Source organism: Monodelphis domestica, chromosome 4, assembly GCF_027887165.1.
Source record: "Monodelphis domestica isolate mMonDom1 chromosome 4, mMonDom1.pri, whole genome shotgun sequence".
Taxonomy (NCBI): domain Eukaryota; kingdom Metazoa; phylum Chordata; class Mammalia; order Didelphimorphia; family Didelphidae; genus Monodelphis; species Monodelphis domestica.
In genome coordinates this window covers 155,762,583-155,781,065 of record NC_077230.1, presented here as the reverse complement: position 1 = coordinate 155,781,065, position 18,483 = coordinate 155,762,583, and the positions used below count along the sequence as shown (strand labels likewise).

General features: G+C 38.8%; 2 protein-coding genes across 14 annotated transcripts in view; one reads left to right on the top strand and one right to left on the bottom strand.

Moving 5' to 3' along the window:
* The window catches only part of ARL6IP6 (ADP ribosylation factor like GTPase 6 interacting protein 6), a 100,532-nt gene extending 92,423 nt beyond the window's left edge, over nt 1-8,109 (bottom strand). For 2 of the 5 annotated variants that reach the window (XM_007494169.3, XM_016433637.2), the window contains exons 1-2: nt 7,144-7,938; nt 4,315-4,368 (exon numbers count right to left, since the gene is read on the bottom strand). In XM_007494169.3, coding sequence (XP_007494231.1) covers nt 4,315-4,368; nt 7,144-7,504 — 415 coding nt within the window. In that variant the 5' untranslated portion in view covers nt 7,505-7,938. Of the gene's footprint in view, nt 1-4,314; nt 4,369-7,143 lie in introns of all 5 variants that reach the window. The other 3 variants (XM_056793875.1, XM_007494171.3, XM_001372835.4) reach the window with 3 other exon arrangements.
* Nucleotides 8,110-8,327: 218 nt separating this feature from the next.
* The window catches only part of PRPF40A (pre-mRNA processing factor 40 homolog A), a 57,698-nt gene continuing 47,542 nt past the window's right edge, over nt 8,328-18,483 (top strand). For 3 of the 9 annotated variants that reach the window (XM_056793872.1, XM_016433634.2, XM_016433633.2), the window contains exons 1-2: nt 8,328-8,990; nt 10,042-10,173. In XM_056793872.1, the coding sequence (XP_056649850.1) occupies nt 8,589-8,990; nt 10,042-10,173 (534 nt within the window). In that variant the 5' untranslated portion in view covers nt 8,328-8,588. Of the gene's footprint in view, nt 8,991-10,041; nt 10,174-11,420; nt 11,501-18,483 lie in introns of those variants that run through there. The other 6 variants (XM_056793874.1, XM_056793873.1, XM_016433635.2 and 3 more) reach the window with 4 other exon arrangements.

Here is an 18,483-nt window from a genome sequence, read left to right as displayed (position 1 = left end):
AATACTTCACTTTTTGATAGCTGTAGCTTAAAATTGTGATACTTGGCCAAACCAAAAATAATATCAATTATTGTTCATGTATGATACACTTGACAAATCTTGTCTTGCCTATTAGAAAACTTAGGTATGAATCTCAGGAGACCCTACAAATTTAGAGGCAGTGACATATCAGAAAGGGCTCCTGATTTGGAGAGGCACTAGATTTAATTCACACGTGGACTCTTTCTAAGTGACCTCAGACAAATCACTTAAATTCTCTGGTCTGGAACTTTTGCTGTAAAATAAAACTAGAGGTTTATGACTTGATTCATCTCTAACCTGTTTGATTCTAAAGGAAGGAGAAAACAATTATGAGTTTAGGTAGCAGAACTGTAGTAGAGGTAACACTTTAGATACCCAACAATGGGACATACCTTCAAGCTCTCTAGAGGGGAAAAAAGAGCTTCATTGAATACTAGGTCATTTAAAAAAATACATTCTTTAAAAATATAATTACTTTGTTTTAATTTGAGGTTTGAGGAACTCAAGCAGTAGTTATAGACTAAAATGTATGACGTCGTGGTCTTTAAATAGTAAAAGAATTTGGAAAATTATGTAACTTGTGAAAAAATATACATCTAATCTTTAAATCTTATCAACTCATGGGGGAAAAAAGTAGTCACATAGTAATAAATAGTATAGATGGCTATGTTTAATCATTTGGATATTCCCACAATTATTTCCATATGAATACATTTCCTTAGAATACAGATAGTTTATATAGAATCATTAACATTTCACCTATATGCTTAATTATATTTGCAATTAAAGGAGTCCCTGACACAATACAATTAAGTATACAGATGAAATTGCTTTTAAAGAGCCATAGTTTAAATTCTCTCTGAATACATGGTATTTAAAATCGTGACCTTGCAACTCAGCAGAGAACCTTTTTGAAGAATCTGACTTTCTTTGTAGTGAGAAATTTCTCAATGGGAACGAAGACCAAAAACTATTTCTCAAGATTACAAAAACAGAAGGGCACCCTTTCTTGGGGAAGAGACCAAGATTACATGTATTAAGGTGATAAGGCCTGGTATCCTTGATCTTGTCAATGCAGAAATTACTTCCACTAATGCATAATAGCTTTTTTGTCTTTTCCTATGATTTTTGCCTGTACTTTCACAAATCATCTAATATGCAGTCTTCCTTAAATTCTAAAAAATTATCATTAATAAAGTTAATTAAGTTACCACAATTTAAGATGTTCATTTGTCTTCCCACTCTTCTTCCTATTACACATGCCCTAGCCCCTTTATACCATTTCCTAAGTATCATTCACTTTTGGTAACAGATCATAGACCATTTATTGGTTGCTATCATTTTGATTCATTTGAGATGGTATTCTTCATCTATTTGGGTTACCCTATGTAAGTTATATATCAGTTTCTGGGATGACCATGGGTCTTACTGCAGAGGTCTACAAATAGGATCAGTCGGAGGACCTTAATATTTAGAGGAAAAATCCTATCTGCATTTTTCTCTGGACAGCCTCAATAACAGTAAACATTTCTGAATAAATCTTATACCTTGATTGATGCTAATACAGGGATGACTGATGAATAATCTCATCTTTGTGGTTGCACCTGTCATGGAATATCATAGAAATTTAACATATATCACGCACCATGTCGAAAGCCTTTTAAGGGTGCTTCCTGCCTTATCAAAAGGCAAAGTACATACTAAGGTGTTTTTTTTTTCTTAATTAAAAACAAAACAAAAAACCCTTACCTTCCATCTCAATACTCAATACAATATTGTGTTTTGATTCCAAGGCTTTAGAGCTATAAGAGCTAGGCAATGTGGGTTAAGTGACTTGCTCAGAATCACAGCTAGAAATGTCTGACACTAGATTTGAACCCAGGTTGCTAGACCTGACTCTCAATACATTAAGCCTCCTAGCTGCCCCGTAGTTGCTAAGTTTTAAAAGCAAAAATATAAAAAGGAATATGCCAATTTATTTAATAAAAAAACAAAAGTTCTGATAGGCAAAATCCTTTGTTCTCTTTCCAGAAATATCTAACACACCTCTATAAGCAATAGCCTATCTTTAAGTAGCTATTTCAAAGACTAATTATTTGCTTTTACAAAGCAGAAAAAATACTAGAGACTGAAGGACACCAATTTTGCACACTAACAGATATTTTATTAAGTTTTGCACTGTGATATAAACTGTAAGAAGTCTTTTGGAAAAATCCACCAAAAACAAATAAATGGCATTGATTAGAATGATTATGTGTCATAAATCATAAATGATTAGAAGTGTCATAGCTTTTTGATGACTGAAGTTCTGGTTCCAAAGTGCTATGCCTTCTTGAAGGAACAACGTACAAACCCATAGATACATATTTATTAACAATTTATTCCTTCTCTCTTTGGGCCCCATACATCCTCCCAAGCTTCAGCTGTACATATAAACACCCACACCCACACATCTCTAATAACCTTTTAATTCCATATATTCTAATTTAATACTATTTAGAAGGTAAATTGTTTTCACTACTTTTTTCCAGTCATTTTATAATCCTCCAGAGTTGCATTTCCCAATATCTATTTTGTCCTATTAACAAGTCTAGTACATAGTCACATAGCTAAGTGGCATCTTCGTATGCTAGATTTGGAGGTCAAGAAGACAAGTTATATAAAAGCTGAATGAACATCAGACAAATCATTAAACTTCTTGTAGACTCACTTTCCTAATGTGAAAAGTGAGGATAACAGTACCAACATTTCATAAGAGGTGCTGTGAGGACTAAATGATAAATATGTAATACTTTGCAAACCTTCAAAGTGCTATATAAATACAATTATTGAGATAATTTAAAGAAAACTTAATTGTAACTCTAATAACGTCCAAAATCAGCATTCTAGCCCATTTTCTTCCGAGTTTGTCATAAAAATTTTTTTCTAAATAAACTTCCTGGGTTTTTTTTTGCTTTTACTTTTTTTACCGTTATGTTACTACTTACGAAATAGTGACAGTAAGATTTTGAAAGACCACTTCCTGGATCTAGACCTAAGTAAAGATACATGGGAAATGGGCCACAGATAAGAGGCTTAATTATTTCTTACTGTCAGGGTGTGGCTAAACTGGTCTGATACTATAAATGACTTAAAAAGTAGCAGTCAACATAAAAGAATTTGGTGGACAACTGAAAAGAGGCAGGGTTTTAAAAAAGGAAGACAAAGGACCAGCTATTAGAGATTAGTAATGTAATAAAAACAGGTCCCAGAGAAAGGTGGCACTAGCCAGAAGTCACAAAGGTGTGCTATCAGTTCACTATGGCAGAAAACCAACTTCTCCCAAAGATAGAATAAGACTTAAATGGCTAGTAAATATGCTTCAGACCACTTTTACTATGTCAGCATTTCCAGAAATTTGTAGAAGTGTAAAGATATATTTAATAATATAGCAAAACAGCCTTAATGCCTAGAGCTGGAGCAGCTTAGCTCAAAACCAAAGGAAATCCTTAGAAATAGGCCAAGATGATTCAGGGAAGGATTAAAGTTTGTTTTTTTGCAAGTTCTGGTAAGCATTTAGTCTAAATTTCCCACAAGATAGTAAGTTACATCTTTTTCTTTTGTATGGTATTCAAGGTTGAGGTTCAGAAGAGGGTTGGTACCTCATAATCTATGCTTGTGTAGATGAATTTTATATGGTAACACTAGTAAAATGTTTCTATGGTCTGGAGAGGACCCTGTCTTGGCTCTAAATCAATTTTTCCATATCACATTCAGGATAGATTAAGGTAAGGAATATCCTCCCCTTAAAGTAACCAAACTCCTCCAATTTCAGTGTTGGCCAAATTCAGCAGTTCAACGGCCTAGAAAGAAAAGAGCTCATGGAGCTAGAGCAGATAAAAAGCCAACTCATTCGAGGAAATGGTAGGAACAGCTGTGCACTTTGATTACCTAGACTACTCTCTCAAATGATTTTATTTCATTATTCTTAATACTGCTTAACAAAAACATATGGAATAATTTTTCTACTTCGCAGTGACATAATAGTAATGGATTTTTCTGCTGTTAGGGAAGGAGAAATGTGTCCATTTACAGTAAATGATGAATATAAAATGCCTTTAAAATACAAGGTAAATAGGAAATGAAGGAAATAAGTTAGGATTAAATTCCACCACTACTCTTTAGAACTTATTTTATGTTTGTTTGTTTTTTCATTTGGTGCAGTCCCCCAACCTTGATTTATTTGCACAGGAAACTTCATGCCTGGGGAAAAAGCAAAAAATCAAGTACGCTAATTGCCTATTTTGTTCATACCTAATAAACCAGTCTCTACACCATCTTCAGTCTTCAAATTTTCAGCATGCAATTCTGTAAATACAAAAGAAGGCTTAGATTGAAAAAAAAATTCATTCCTAATCAATCAACAAACATTTATTCACCAAATGAACAAGGAACCTGGATATTTTTTTTGAAACCTGGAATTAGAAAAAAAAAATCCTAGCCCTCAATGACTTTACATTCTAGTAAGAAAAATATGTATACACAAATACAATGTAATATTGGGGGGCTGATCAGAAAAAGCCTTCTGAGAAGCAAAGGAACAGAAACTCCATTCCAGATATAAGGGAAAGTCTCCTCAAAGGCTCAGATAGAATGTCACATGTAAAGGACAGTTAAGAGGTCAGTTTGGCTAGATAAAAAAAAAAAATGAAGGGGTATAGGGACAGCTGCCTGCCTCAGGGGATAGAGAACTAGGCATAGAGATGGGAAGTCCTGGGTTCAAATCCAGCATCAGATACTTCCTAGTTGTGACTTAAGTCACTTAACCCCCACTGCTTAGCCTGTATCACTCTTCTGTCTAGGAACCAATTCATAGTACTGATTCTAAGATGGAAGGTGAGGGTTTAAAAAAAAAAAGTTGAGGACAGGATATGTAATATTTTTGGAAGCTCAGCTGAAGTTAGAGACATTTTTATTCTATCCTAGAGAAAGGAGGCATAGACTTTTTGAGTAACATGATCAGACCTGTGCTTCAGGACCATCACTTTGGCTTCAGTGTGAAAGATCAAGAGGTGAGAAACTGCAGGTGAGAGGTGAATAGCTGTGACTGGAAAAGGGAAGCATACAGATGACAAAATTCTGCCTCTGCAAGCTCTCACAACTTCTTAACTGATTAGATGAGGATGAGTTAGAGTAACTTTTAAAAAATTGAACTCTCAGGATAAGGATAACTTTTAACCTAAGTCAGGAAATTAATAAGCACTGAAAAATCACATTAAAGGGTTATTTGGTGATTGAGAAAATTTCAACCAGTCTGCTAAATTGTCTTTTCTATATGGCAAATGGCAGGATATCAGAGAGCAATGTCTTCCATCTGGTATCATGGAAAAAGAGAGGAAAAAGTGGATCTTGGATCGGGTTCCTAACAGCATTTTCCTAATTTTTATTACATCTTTGCCTCCTAACTTCCCTCAGGTATCAGTTAAAGTCTCATTTTCTAGAAGGAGCCTTTCACAATTTTTCAATTTTAAGGTTTCCCTTCCTATTTATCTTGTATATATTCTGTTAATACATAGCTGTTTGTATGCTGTCTCCATCAATTGACTATGAACTCTTTGAGAGAACATGCTGTTTTTGGTCACATATATTTATCCATGGCACATGACAGAAACTATTGACTTGATTTACAGTGATATACACATACACTATTTCACATTTAAAAACATAAATTATATATCTATAAATATTCCTGTAAGGGTTCTTCTAAATAGGGTAGTACCTTCACTTGATGAAAAAGACATTGATAAGATAAATTGCCTAAGTTCAGATCAGGGCCTCCAACTGTGTTTGATCCTACAACTTTTATCAATAAAAAAATTTGAGCACCTATCTCTAACATGTACATTTTCTTATAAGCTAAACAGATATACTTGTTATATTACAAAACTTCCACAAAAAGAATATGATGAAATAGAATTTGTTATTATAACTAATGGGGAATTACAAAGACTTTTTGTAGGGAAGTAACATGCATGGTCAGTCTAGCACTTCAGGATAATCATTTTGGCACTTGTGTGTAGAAAGGACAGGAGAAAATATATCAGGAAAACCAATTTGGATCTTACTTCAGGGGCAGGTAGGTTGCATAATGGTTAGAGCACTACAAACCTAGGTTCAAATTTGGCCTCAGACATGTCCTAGATGTGTGACTTTAGGCAAGTCATTTAACTGTTTAACTAGTCCTTGTCCTTCTTAGAGTTATAACTAAGACAGAAATAGATAAAAAAAGGAAGCAACTCTAAATTTGTTAGGGTATGGTGGTGGCTAGAAGTAAAGAGAAGGGTACAGTTGTAACTGATGTAGAGTCCAGGTCTCAGCTAATAACTGTCCTAACAGGTCCATAACCAAACAAAGGGGAAGAGACTGGGAGAATGCATCTGGAAGGAAGCAAAATTAGATGGATGTTAGGCAGTAATGGATTAAGTAGGGATAGTATGTTTGTGTTGGAAACAATCCTAGAGAGAGGAATGATTTTGAAGTGGAGTGAGACATTATCAATCTACTTCTACTTAATCTCCACTGCTAATTTTATCCGGAATGGGTCAAAGTGTTCTCTGTTAGAGTCAATAATAAATAGCCACTTGAAAGAGGCCGGACTCAAGCACTTCCATTTGACTGGTTTTCTGCCTTATATAAAAGAAAAAAAGGTGACCAGAAAAATAAAGCTCCTTTATTTCCTTAAAAAATAAAAACAGCAGCTACAAGTAATAGAGATAGCAGCAGGTTCAGAAGAATTAAATCATCATGCCAATCACTGTAGGATATCCAAGCATAAGACCCCACATCACCCCTTCGACAAAAAGTCTTTTATCAGTTCGCTCAGAGCCACAACAACCCCCTCCTCCTTTAACCTGTATGGACTTGTTTGTATCTAATTGTTTCCATGTTGTTTTGCTGCACGAAACGAATGTCCTGGAAAGCAGGGGCTGTCTTTTGCCTTCTTAGTTACCACCTGCTCAAGTTGGCTAAGTGGTAAAACGAAATCCTAACCTGCCCTTTACCCAAGGCCTGCACCCCACTCCTCTACACCTACCACCCCCCTCACCCCAGCCCTCCTCCTCCCCAGTTCTGCAGCTATAGTACCTTTCACGATCATGTAGACGATAGCTAGGAGGAAAGCAAGGAGGGCGGCGAAGAGAAGAGAACAAACCACAGAGAGGATCTGCACTGGCCACTGCCTGCCCAGAGGAGCTCCAGAGGCTTCGGGCAACCCTGGAGTGACCCCATTGTGTTTGTGGGGCTGAGGCGGTGGCGTGTTGGCGAAGAACTCCGCTCGGAGATCCCGGACCACCTCGTCTCCCCCATCATCCTCGTAGTCTTCTTCTCCTTCCCCCCAACTGCCTCCACCCTGGGAGGGAGAGGCAATGGCAGGAAGGACTAGGGTGGAAGGAGGGCCGACGCGGCGGAGGCGAATTGAGCTGCTCCCGCTAGCCAGGAACGACATGGCGGGAAAACGGGCAACGGAACCCGGAAGCTCAGGGATTTCCTCCCTTCCCTTCCCCTAGACCAATTAGCGCCCCGAAGGCTCCTGGGTGTCTACCAACGGAGGCCGAGGAAGGGGGGGGGGGTGCACCCCCAGGGAGGGTAGCAGACGGCAGAAGCGCTCGGAAAAAGTACATCAGAGGATGAATTCGACCCGGGGAGTGCGAGAGAAGGGTGGGCGAGGGAAACATGAGAAGTGGGAGAAGGCGGGGGAGAGTATGGGGAAGGCGAGCACCTCGCAGAATACAATCCCCTCCCCTCGTAGTACCGGGTCCCAGCCCCAAGACCTCCACCTCCACTGGCGCCGCGTAGCCTACAGGCAAGCCGCGCGCGTCCCTGCTCGACGGCCCGTCCCACGCCGCAATCCTGGCGTTTGGTCCTAGCGCCCGCCGCCATTGCTACCGTCCCGCACCCCCCCCCCCCCGAAACCCCTTCCCCAGCCAGTCAGCTTTTCTCCCGTCCTCCCCTCCTGACTACGCGAGAGAACTTTCTCCGTTTTCCGCCTAAAAGGCATCTTAAGCGCACGAACTTCGGTTCTTCCTTTGTCAAACCGCTTCTCCCCACCCCTCTACTTAGCTTACAATCTTCTCCCTACTGCCACATTTCCCTTCTCGCGCAGCACAGCGTCATGCTCCCCCTCTTTACCCCGGCCATCGCGCGCTCCGCGAGTCTCGCGCTTTCTCACCCGGTGCCTTCCGCGTCCTCGAGCCCCCTCCTCTTCCCTCCTCCCTCCCCTTCACCTCCCCCCCTCCCCCGCCCAACCTCGAGCGTCGCGCGCGCGCATCCTGTCCCAGCCACCGCTAACGCTAGAAGCTGCTTCCCCCCCTCCTGGCTCCCAGGCGGCCTCAGGTTTGTGGGGCGTGCGTAACTCGGGTGGGGGGTAAAGGCGGCAGCCCCCCCACTGCCCCTCCCCCTACGGGGTGAGGTGGCTTTTAAGCCCGGGAGGCTGGGGCCTACGTACTCTTGTCTTCCCCGGGGGAAGTTGGTGGAGTTTTCCCGGCGGGGGACTCGGCGCAGAAACTTCCTCCGTCCCCCTCCCCCCCTCCATGCAGGCGACGCCGAGCGAGGCCGAGGCCGGGGGCGAATCGCCGCAGAGCTGCGTGCAAGCGGCGCGCTCTGATTGGACGGCGGGGAAGCCAGTCAGCTTATTGGCCCCGCTGATCCCGCCCCGCAGCTCCGGGCAGCCTCTACCCTTTGGCCCCAGCGGGCGCCAGCCACTCAGATCGCTCCTTGTTGGAATGTGTAGCGGCAGCGGCCGCCGCCGGAGCAGCCTCAGCCCGACGATGAGGCCGGGGACGGGAGCCGAGCGTGGAGGCCTCATGGTGAGTGAAATGGAGAACCGCCCTCCACCGCGGGGTCCCGGGAACGGGGAGCGGAGACTGTCCAGCTCAAGCCTCTGCTCCAGCCCATGGGCCTCTGCGGACGGCTACCTGAGGAGACGGCCCTCGGTAAGGGAGCGGTGGGGCGGGGGAAAAGCGGCACAATGAAAAAAGAGACAGGAAGCCTTCTCCCAATGGGGAAGAAAAAAAAAAGGTGGACAGAGGAGGAGGCCTGAGGTGGCGGGATCTGGTTCTGAGGGAGGGAAATGGAGGGCGGACTAGCACAAAGGAAAGGATGTGGGTCCCTGGGAGGTGGGTATAACTGTGGCGATGATGGAGGAGAGAGCTTTGGGTAGAACCGGCGGCTGGGTGTTGGCATCAGGGCGATGAAATCGGCTTTGGGAGTGCAGGCCTGATTTTGCCAGAGTAGAGAAGGGAGGAATGTGACTTGAGATGAAAGAAAGGAAAGGAGTGAGCAAGGCTGGGTAGAGTTGCCAAGTATATGGTTACTTTCGATAATTTAGGCATTGGGCACTTTCGTGACCTAAATAAATAATTTTGATTTTATGAACTTTGGGAAAGCAAGCACTGTTTTATTGGACTTACTGTATATTAGCTTGCCCAGTGACCAGCCAATCATAGACATTGATTTTTAGAGCTGGAAGTGATGTTCAATAGCTTGTCAGAGACAGATGTTTTTGATCAACATTTGTAAGATTTTGGGGGGGGAATGACAGGTTTGCCGCTAGAGCAGCTTCCACAGGTAATCTTTGTAGTATTCATTGAATCTTTGAAAGTAACTCTTTTTGTAAAGACAGAATAATTTGGTTTAAAATTTAGAAGCCGGTCTTGGTATGCAGGCAAAATAATTCTCTCTCCCCGGAACTGAACTTAAAATGGGTTATTCATTTCCTTGGCAAGTTATATTTTAGTACAGTAATTTAACTAAAGTATTAATTATTTGTCGTCATTTTTTATCATCCATAAAGAGTAGGCGATTTTTTTTCTCTAAACTCTGCTTCTTTGCAAAGTCCACATTGTGTAAATGGGCAAATCTCTCTAAAAGGTCTTCATTCTCACCTAATATACCACTTCACTTAAATGATATCATTCTTAGTGGTTTGGGAGTGGGAAGACTTTATTGTTAATTGATATTTTCTTTACTAACACTATTTTTCAGATGGGACACCCTGGCATGCATTATCCACCCATGGGAATGCACCCTATGGGTCAGAGAGGAAATATGCAACCTGTACCTCATGGAATGATGCAGCAAATGATGCCCCCTATGGGAGGTCCTCCAATGGGACAAGTAAGACGGATTTTAAAATTATATTTGAATTACTGTGATCATTTAAATTATGCATAAATGTTAGTAAATAAGTCAAGGAATCATACTCCCCCCAAAAAATGTATTCAAAGGTTTCAAGTGAAATGAAACATTGAATTATGACAGTAACCAGAGTTTTGACTGTATTGAGGCTGTGGTCCACATAAGAATGCTCATCACTTCTGCTTTGACAAAATACACTTGAATAGCAGTTTTTTGGTAGCTTAAAGGTTATGTTTTCAGTTGACTTATTTGATCTTTTCAAGCTAGTCAATTTGGTCTTATGCCCTAGTTGTAAATCTAGAAACTCTCTTCATTTCACCATGTCTTTTGTGGGTTACCCAACTGAAGTAAATCCATGTAAGAACAGTAAACCTTACATCAGCAGCTTTAAGTGTTTGCCTTAGAAATTGAGTGTTATACATTTTTTTGATACCAAAACAGGCTTCTTGCATTTTCCTGTTCCACGTTCCTAATTTTCTATAGGACACTTTTATTTTGAATTGAGAAAGTGCTTGTTGATTTTCTTCACTCCTACTGATGAACTGTCCCTTCTCTTTCTATATAAGTTGTGAATAGGAGTGATTGTTTCAAAAAGCTTCAGGAGTGCTAACTCAGTGACCTTGTTAGAGCTAAGTTCCTAGTGTTCTAATCAGGGAGAGTAACTAAGTCACTATGTGAAATTTAATTAGCGGGTTTTTCTCCATAATAGTCTTGATAAGTCATCAGAAATCTAGATGTATATTACATGGAGGTAATCAAGAGTACTGAATATCATCTTTCTTTAATTAGTTTTGTTTAGTTTGATAACTGTTAAAAAATCATTGAGTTCAGAATCTATGGAAGTCAGGAAGGGAAAGGAGGAGTCTTTTAATTAAGAATAGAAAGATTTATCACAAATACTTTTCTTCTTTATTTTCTATAGTAAAATCAGTAGTTTTAAACTATTCAGAAGTGTCTGGCCCAAGATATTGGCTCTGCCTATAGGAGCTCTTTAAATAACTGAGCCATTGACCTTTTGATCTAGGGACAACACAAGTTTCAAAACTTTCTTGGTGGTGGAGAAACAATTCTGTGATCCTTCTTCTATTTCTTACAGTCTCCAAACAGCAAAGAGCTCTTGGTTTCTTGATAGAGCTGAGTTGCTCTTACCTAGATATTGAGCTTTTAAAAAAATATTTATTCTTTAAATGCTCTGGTTCTTATTTAAAATTAGTTTCTTTCCACAGAAAGATAAAATAAAACAATTTGCTACTGCCAGATGCTTCTCTCTTTTCTGGGGCCTTCTGTTTCCATTGGGCCAATCAAGGTAAGTTATGCAAGGGATTGACCTGCTTTTACCCTTGCTATGGTGCCATGGCACTATTTTTCAAAACCAAGACATCAATTAGTAATTTTCTAATTACATGCAAAGACTTTACTTTTTTTATATTTGTTTTGATTTGTCTTAGTGTGCTGTCAACTGGTCACAGTTTACCTTAAGACCCTTCTGGTTTAGGTGCTGTAGTGACCATTTTCCTTTGGGTTTATTTCCCAGTTAATTGCACATCCATTCAGATATTGGGCAGTTGGGCTTTTTCCTACATTCTCTTGCAAAAGCCAAAATATGTTCACATTCACTTGATTGCGCAAGTTTTGAGGAGTCCATTTCTCTACTGACTCCTGTAAATATAACAAGTGACTGTCTCAGGAATCTTCAACTCTGATCCTCAGAGACAATCTCATTCCAATGCTTGCGCTAGATATTTATAGATACTCCTTTTTTTATTGGGGTCTTTAGAACCTAAAAATGAAGCCTTGGATCTTGGCACAGCCAATATTTGGTTATCAATGGTAACAGGAGACAGAAACAGCATGGATAATTAAAATCCATGGATGAATCAAAAACCCCATTTAAACCCACACACTCACAAACCACCAAAGAACTACTAACAAATAGCAAATTGTTTCACTTTTCATCTTCTTTCATTTCACTTGCCCACCCTCTGATAGAGGTATTCATGAGCAGTGAAATGGCTGGAAGTCATTAAGAAGCAAAAGCAAAAGACCTGTATATTGCATCAAAATGCCAACAGTTGGTGGAGTTTTTCTACCATATAGTTGAACCAATTCTGATGTTTACTGTGTCTTTGGGACTTAGAATTTGGGGAGCTTGAAGGCTTTTATGATAGCGAGTCCTCATTTTATTCTAGGGCTGACGTAGGTGAATAAAGAGCAAGTTAATGTCAGTCTTTGTTTTGGGCTTCTTGACACTCAAAAGTAAATGTGATTTATGAAGTAAACTTTTTATCATTTTTTTTATTTGCAAAATCCTTAAAATTGGTTGAGAGAAAATAACAGATTGTCATAGCAACTTAGTCTCTATTTGCCAAACAAAAATTGTGGGGAGGACGCTCAGGTTCATATGATTTCATATGCTAGCTACACTTTAAAACATCAATTCTTGCCCTTTTTAATATTCATAAGAAAAATAATCTCAATTATCTGTTCCCAGATACTAACGACTGAAATACATTGAGCTAGTTTGGTTTTGGTTTTCCCATGTTTGCTATTGTCACTGTTTCTCAGGTCACCCTAATGGCTCTTTCCTACTACCAACTAAAATAGCTATGTGATTGGTTGTTATTAGAAGTTGTGTTTCTACACAGATTCACATTTTTAAAGTCTGAAGGGAATTAATAAATTAAGTAAGCATTGTGAATATAATACAGAGGGTTCTAAGGACCACAGGTACTGAATTTGAGAAGAAGTAGCTAAAGAAACCCTATTCTGTCCCTGTTCAAATTATATTGGAATAATGCTTCATAGGCTTTTAATGTGATTGAATTGGCCAGGCTATTTTGTTCTATGCCCATTGTTAATAATTCTTTGCTTTTAGAATGTATTTGTCTTGTTCTTTCCTCCATGAATAATTTACAAATCAAACATTTTAAGTGTCTATTTTATGTAGTTTCTTCCCTTTTCCCCACAGTTTATCTCACACCTTTTCTACTTATTCTTTAGGAAGCTGTGTGACCTTTGGCAAGTCATTTAACCTCTGTTCCTTGCTTTTTTTTTGCTCTGTAAAATGGTTTCAGAGTATGTGATATTGCCTGGTTCTTAGCTCTTAAGATTTTTATTCTAATACAGTGTCCGGATAATTTATAAAAAAATTTGTTACTTGGTATGGAAGGGGGGAAAAAGAATAGCTTTTTTAGTAATGGATTTTTGCCTTGATTATATAACTTGTTGCAAATGAAATGTGTACTATATGCATCAGTTTTCTACTCTTTAGTTTTATACCAAGAAGGGAAGCTGAGGTCTTGTCTTGAAACTCTTTTCTTTAGATAATCATCAAAACTTTACTGGACTATTAAAATAGCCTCATAACTGAACTTCCTGCCTATAAGCTCAACAGTTCATCCCATCTTAGATTGTAAACTACTACTACCAGATAAACCTTCTTTCTGTAAAGCACTCCTTTCATTATATTTCACTGCTTTGCTCTAGTCTCCCCCCAGTGGTTCCCATGTGCTTTTATGATAAAAGCCAAACTCTTTTAATAATTAAGGTCTTCAACATTCTGATCTCAACTTCTGTGTCTGGCTTTATCTTTTATGGCTGCCCAACCCAACCTAGCCTAGCTTTGGTCTCCTTCAGACTATGACCCTTAGTTTGTCTCTCTTTTCTCTTCTCTCTCATAACATACAACTTGAGTGTCTCTGCTTGTTTGAAACACACAGCTCAAGTTCCATCTCCTCTAAGAGGCTTTCCATGATTGTCCCACATTTGTCATTCATTTTGATTTTAATGCATATATTATTATTTATTCAGTTTTATTTTATCCTGCAGTTTAATTGAGGTTTCAGAAGGTAGGCAGGTTGGTGAATTAGAAAAAAAACACTAGATTTTGAGTCAGCAATGAATTCAAAACCTATCTCTACTACTTAGTGTAACCTTGGACAAATCATGTGACCTTAGCTTCCTCATCTATAAAATGAGCGGATTGGGCTAGATGGTCTCTAATCCCTTCAGTTCTAAATTTGTGATTCTCTGACTTACTTCTTTTGTCAATATTCTCTTCCTCAGTGATTTAAATGTAGTAGATGCTCAGATACTAATCAAGGCAGACATATACTTAGCTAGGACATATACTGCTTAATTCAGAAGTACTAGCACCTTGAGTTCATATGACACTTTAAACAACTTGGGAGAAATTATACTGAGAAAGACTATTACTCTTCTATTCACATTGGTTTTAATATTCAAGTATCCACAAAATCATGTCATTGAGCCCAGACACTACTTAGTAGTAAAGAGTGGCATTAGTTATCAGTTTGTGTGCTCAAAATCTTAACTCTAAGATATCCTGAAAAAATATTTAAGTGGTGAATAATTTGTATAGATGATTGGCTCAAATCATTTAATCTGTTGTCCTAATATGTATGAAGATCATTTAGATTTAATGTGTGTTCACAGCTTTAATAGTACAAAGGTCACTACAGATACATCCATAGGAACAAAGGATACCAGCAAATAAATTCATCAGTTAGAAAAGAATTGTCTTTATCTTGGCATAATCTTCATTGTGAACTTCTCCGTAGTGCAATAAATACTATTAGTGTCATAAACATTTTTAATATAAGTCAGAAGATTCTTTTCCTCACTTAGGTGCATAATAAAACTAGAATCCTTAACCACAGCCCTCTATTACCTGGAATTGTTTTTTCCCTGTATAAGGTTTAGGTAGGAAAATAGGAAAAATGGGCTAGAAAAATAGGTGGGGGAGTCAGAATTTGAAATCTATCAATTCTAAGCTAAGGAGTTAGAATGGGGGGGGCATGGGTGGAAGGTGGTTTTTAAACTACTAAAGGTTTTTGAGCAGGTTTGCTATCATTAAAGCTGCTTTTAGAATGATTACTCTGGCAGTACTGTGTTAGATATATGGGGAAAGGGAGGGCAGGGGAAAAGTTGTGGCCATAGGAATAGGAAGGCTGTGAAAGATAAAGGGTAGAGTAAGAATTGCAAATATATACATAGCCATCTATACAGTTATATTGACATAAAAGTGCATCTGTGCTTCACTGGAACAGTCTCCAGGCAGGGAGGTTCTAGGACAGTGATAGCGAACCTATGGCACGGGTGCCAAAGGTGGCATACAGAGCAGTCTCTGTGGGCACTTGACACCCTCCCTCCCCACCCCCCATTCCCAGTTTGTTACTAGAAAGGCAGAGAGATTTGGGCAGAGGTGCTCCCCTTCCCCTCTCCATGGTGTCTGACTACATTTTTTCACATCACCCACCCCCTCTGTCTAGTAGCCAATGGGAGTGCTCAGAGGCTGGAGGGGTGGGTTAAGGTGGGTGACTCTCTAGCTGTAGAGCCTCCCTTCCCCCTCTCTACACTAGCTGAGGACATTCTTTACTTCACCTGCCTCTCTATCCAGCAGCCCAGTGGGAATACTTTCTCTCTCTCCTGTGTAGGGTAAGGGTGGGGTAGGGCACTCTGTCTTTAAAAGGTTTGTCATCATTATAGGAGAAGGAATTGATTTGGGAAGTAGAGGAGAGCAGAAATAGAAACTGGGCAAAAATGGCAGATAGAAAAAAATTTTTATACAGAAAATAAAAGACAGTTATTATTGTGGATGGTGAGAATAATTAATTTATTTAATTATTATTTTTTAAAAATACTTACCTTCTGTCTTGTAATCAATACTGTGTATTGGCTCCAAGGCAGAAGAGTGCTAAGGGCTAGGCAATGGGGGTTAAGTGACTTGCCCAGGGTCACACAGCTAGGAAGTGTCAGAGGCCAGATTTGAACCTAGGACATCCTGTCTCTAGGCCTGACTCTCAATCCACTGAGCTACTCAGCTGCCCCCATAATTAATAAATTAAGATTTCAGTGAAGACTGGGTCACTTGTTACTTACTACCTGTAACTTCATGAAGCATTTTATGGATGTTAAGATTTTGTGGACACTTCCACATGAGATTCACTGTTCCTCATATCCAAATGATCTTTTATGCTTTGCAAAGATGGAGTCAGACTGTGACAGATAAAAATATGAATAATTTAGGAAATCCATAACTAGAAGTTTTTATTGTTAATATTAATCCCTCCCTTTTCCCATCCTCCTTTCAGACTTAACTATGCCTTTATTACTAAGGTGGCAGCTAAGATATTTTTTTCTGTTTGATGACAGTGAATCCCATATTTGCATGTTTGGGAAGTATTATCTATAGCCTAATGTCTATACCAAGATTCCTTTGTGAACAAAACCTCTTTCTTTATTCTTGGTTGAGAAAAATTATTGTGGTCACTGAACATGAAGATTGTTGCAATAGTGGGCTTAAAATTCATGGACTTGTTCCTGCTAATTTTTAATAATTGTACATAGGGTAGATGTGTGTATGCGTGAGAGAGAGAGAGAGAGAGAGAGAGAGAGAGAGAGAGAGAGAGAGAGAGAGAGAGAGAGAGAGAGAGAGAGAGAAATATGCAGAAATATGACTTCATTGGAGCCAGAACAGAATTTTTCTTGATCTTAGCCTTTGATCCTCCTTGTTTAGCTTTTGTTGCTGGTCTCAATGAATGTTACATTCTACTCTTCTTGTGTCTATTTGTATTACAAACTTTCTTTTAGCTTATGGGAATAAATGTTAAGTGACTTTCTACATATGGCTTGTGTGTGGGTTGAGCTATCAAATAATCAGAGAAACATGTTGCTTTTATGAAAGGTTGCTTTTTCATGAATTTTAGTCTTTATCTTTGTAAACAGGGATTTTGTACAGAGGACCGTGATCACCTTCTTGAAGATAACTGACCTTATTTCCAGTAGGAAGGCTATAAGTTGATGAAAATGACTTCCTAACATTTACACAGATAGTGTTGTATTTTTTATCTACTTTTTGGAGGGTGTTCAGAGTACATTAAACAGTCTGTGCAGGATTCTTTATAAAATAGTTCTTGGTGGGAGTAGTAGTACATGGCCTCAACGTCCTTTTAGAAGATTGATATAGTCATTTATAATATTCCTTTGGAATGTTGCACAGTAATACTGTAGTTGAATATAAAAACCCTGCTATAATTTGTACATTTCCTTTGCCTTATCAAGTTTATCTTTTAAATTCTTCATCCCAGGCGTTTACATCTAGAAATCTTCCCATTTAAACTTCTCTCTCCCTCTACTTTGCCATTTTTTAAAAAGAAAATCATCCTCTATTTAAATATTAATGTATTTGATAGTATTGTATCCTCATTTCTTTGTTAGTACTTCTAAATATGAGAACCACTGCCTAAATTCAGTGACCAGAAGGATGCTTTTTTCTAAATCAGTCTTCATTATGTTAGATTTATAACTTTCAGTGGCAACTTTATTCAAAAAATTCTTTTGTGTTTAGCTCTTGGATAGAAATTCTTGACATGACTTTTTTCAGAAGTATATTTATTGAGTAGTAGGTAGCCAAGTCTCATTGTCTAGTAATTATTGGTTCATGACTGAAGTGATTCATCCTGTGATTCTTTGTAATCTTAAGAGTTTATTTCTTCTAGGAGAGAAATATCTAATAGGAATAAATAAGCAAAGTATAAAGTAGTAAAAGGGGTCAATATAAGGTATTGCTTTTACAGACTAGGTAAAGAAGACAGCAATAGATCCATATCTAGGTTTCTCTGGTGATATTAGGTATATTTGGTTATGCTGTTGAACTGACATGTCATAAATTTCTTAAACTTTACCTCAAGTCACAACCCTCCAGCTTGAGAAACATGATAATCTAATTTTTTGTATAACAGTATTAATGTGACAGGATTCCATTAGAAAAATACTAGTGTATTTCTATTAGTACATTTCATTTATTATAGTGCTTGATGTAGATTTCACTCTTTACATTGGTCCTACTTTTCAGAGAAGTAGCATGGCATATTGGATAGAGAGCTGATCACAAACACCTTTTATTGGAGGTCTAGCCCTGACACATAAGGCCTGGATGACCTTGAGCAAATGACTTAACCTCTCAATTTGGTAGGCAACTTTCTAAGACTAAGTTATGAAGAAGATGCCAATTTGTATTGATAAGAGTTTCCTCCTCCAGAAGTTTTTAATCAACAAAAATTGCAATTCCAATTTCTATCCTAAACCATATTGTGGAATGGAAGCGACCTTGGTTACTGAAAGATCAGGCCAAGTGCAGGCTCTGATAGGTTGTGCTGTGGTAGCCTTTGCTAAACATCAGCCTTTCTATATAAAGAGCCACTTCATCATCACAAAGCCCATGAAATAAGAAAAATTCAAAATGACCAGCAAGTAGAAATAATCTTA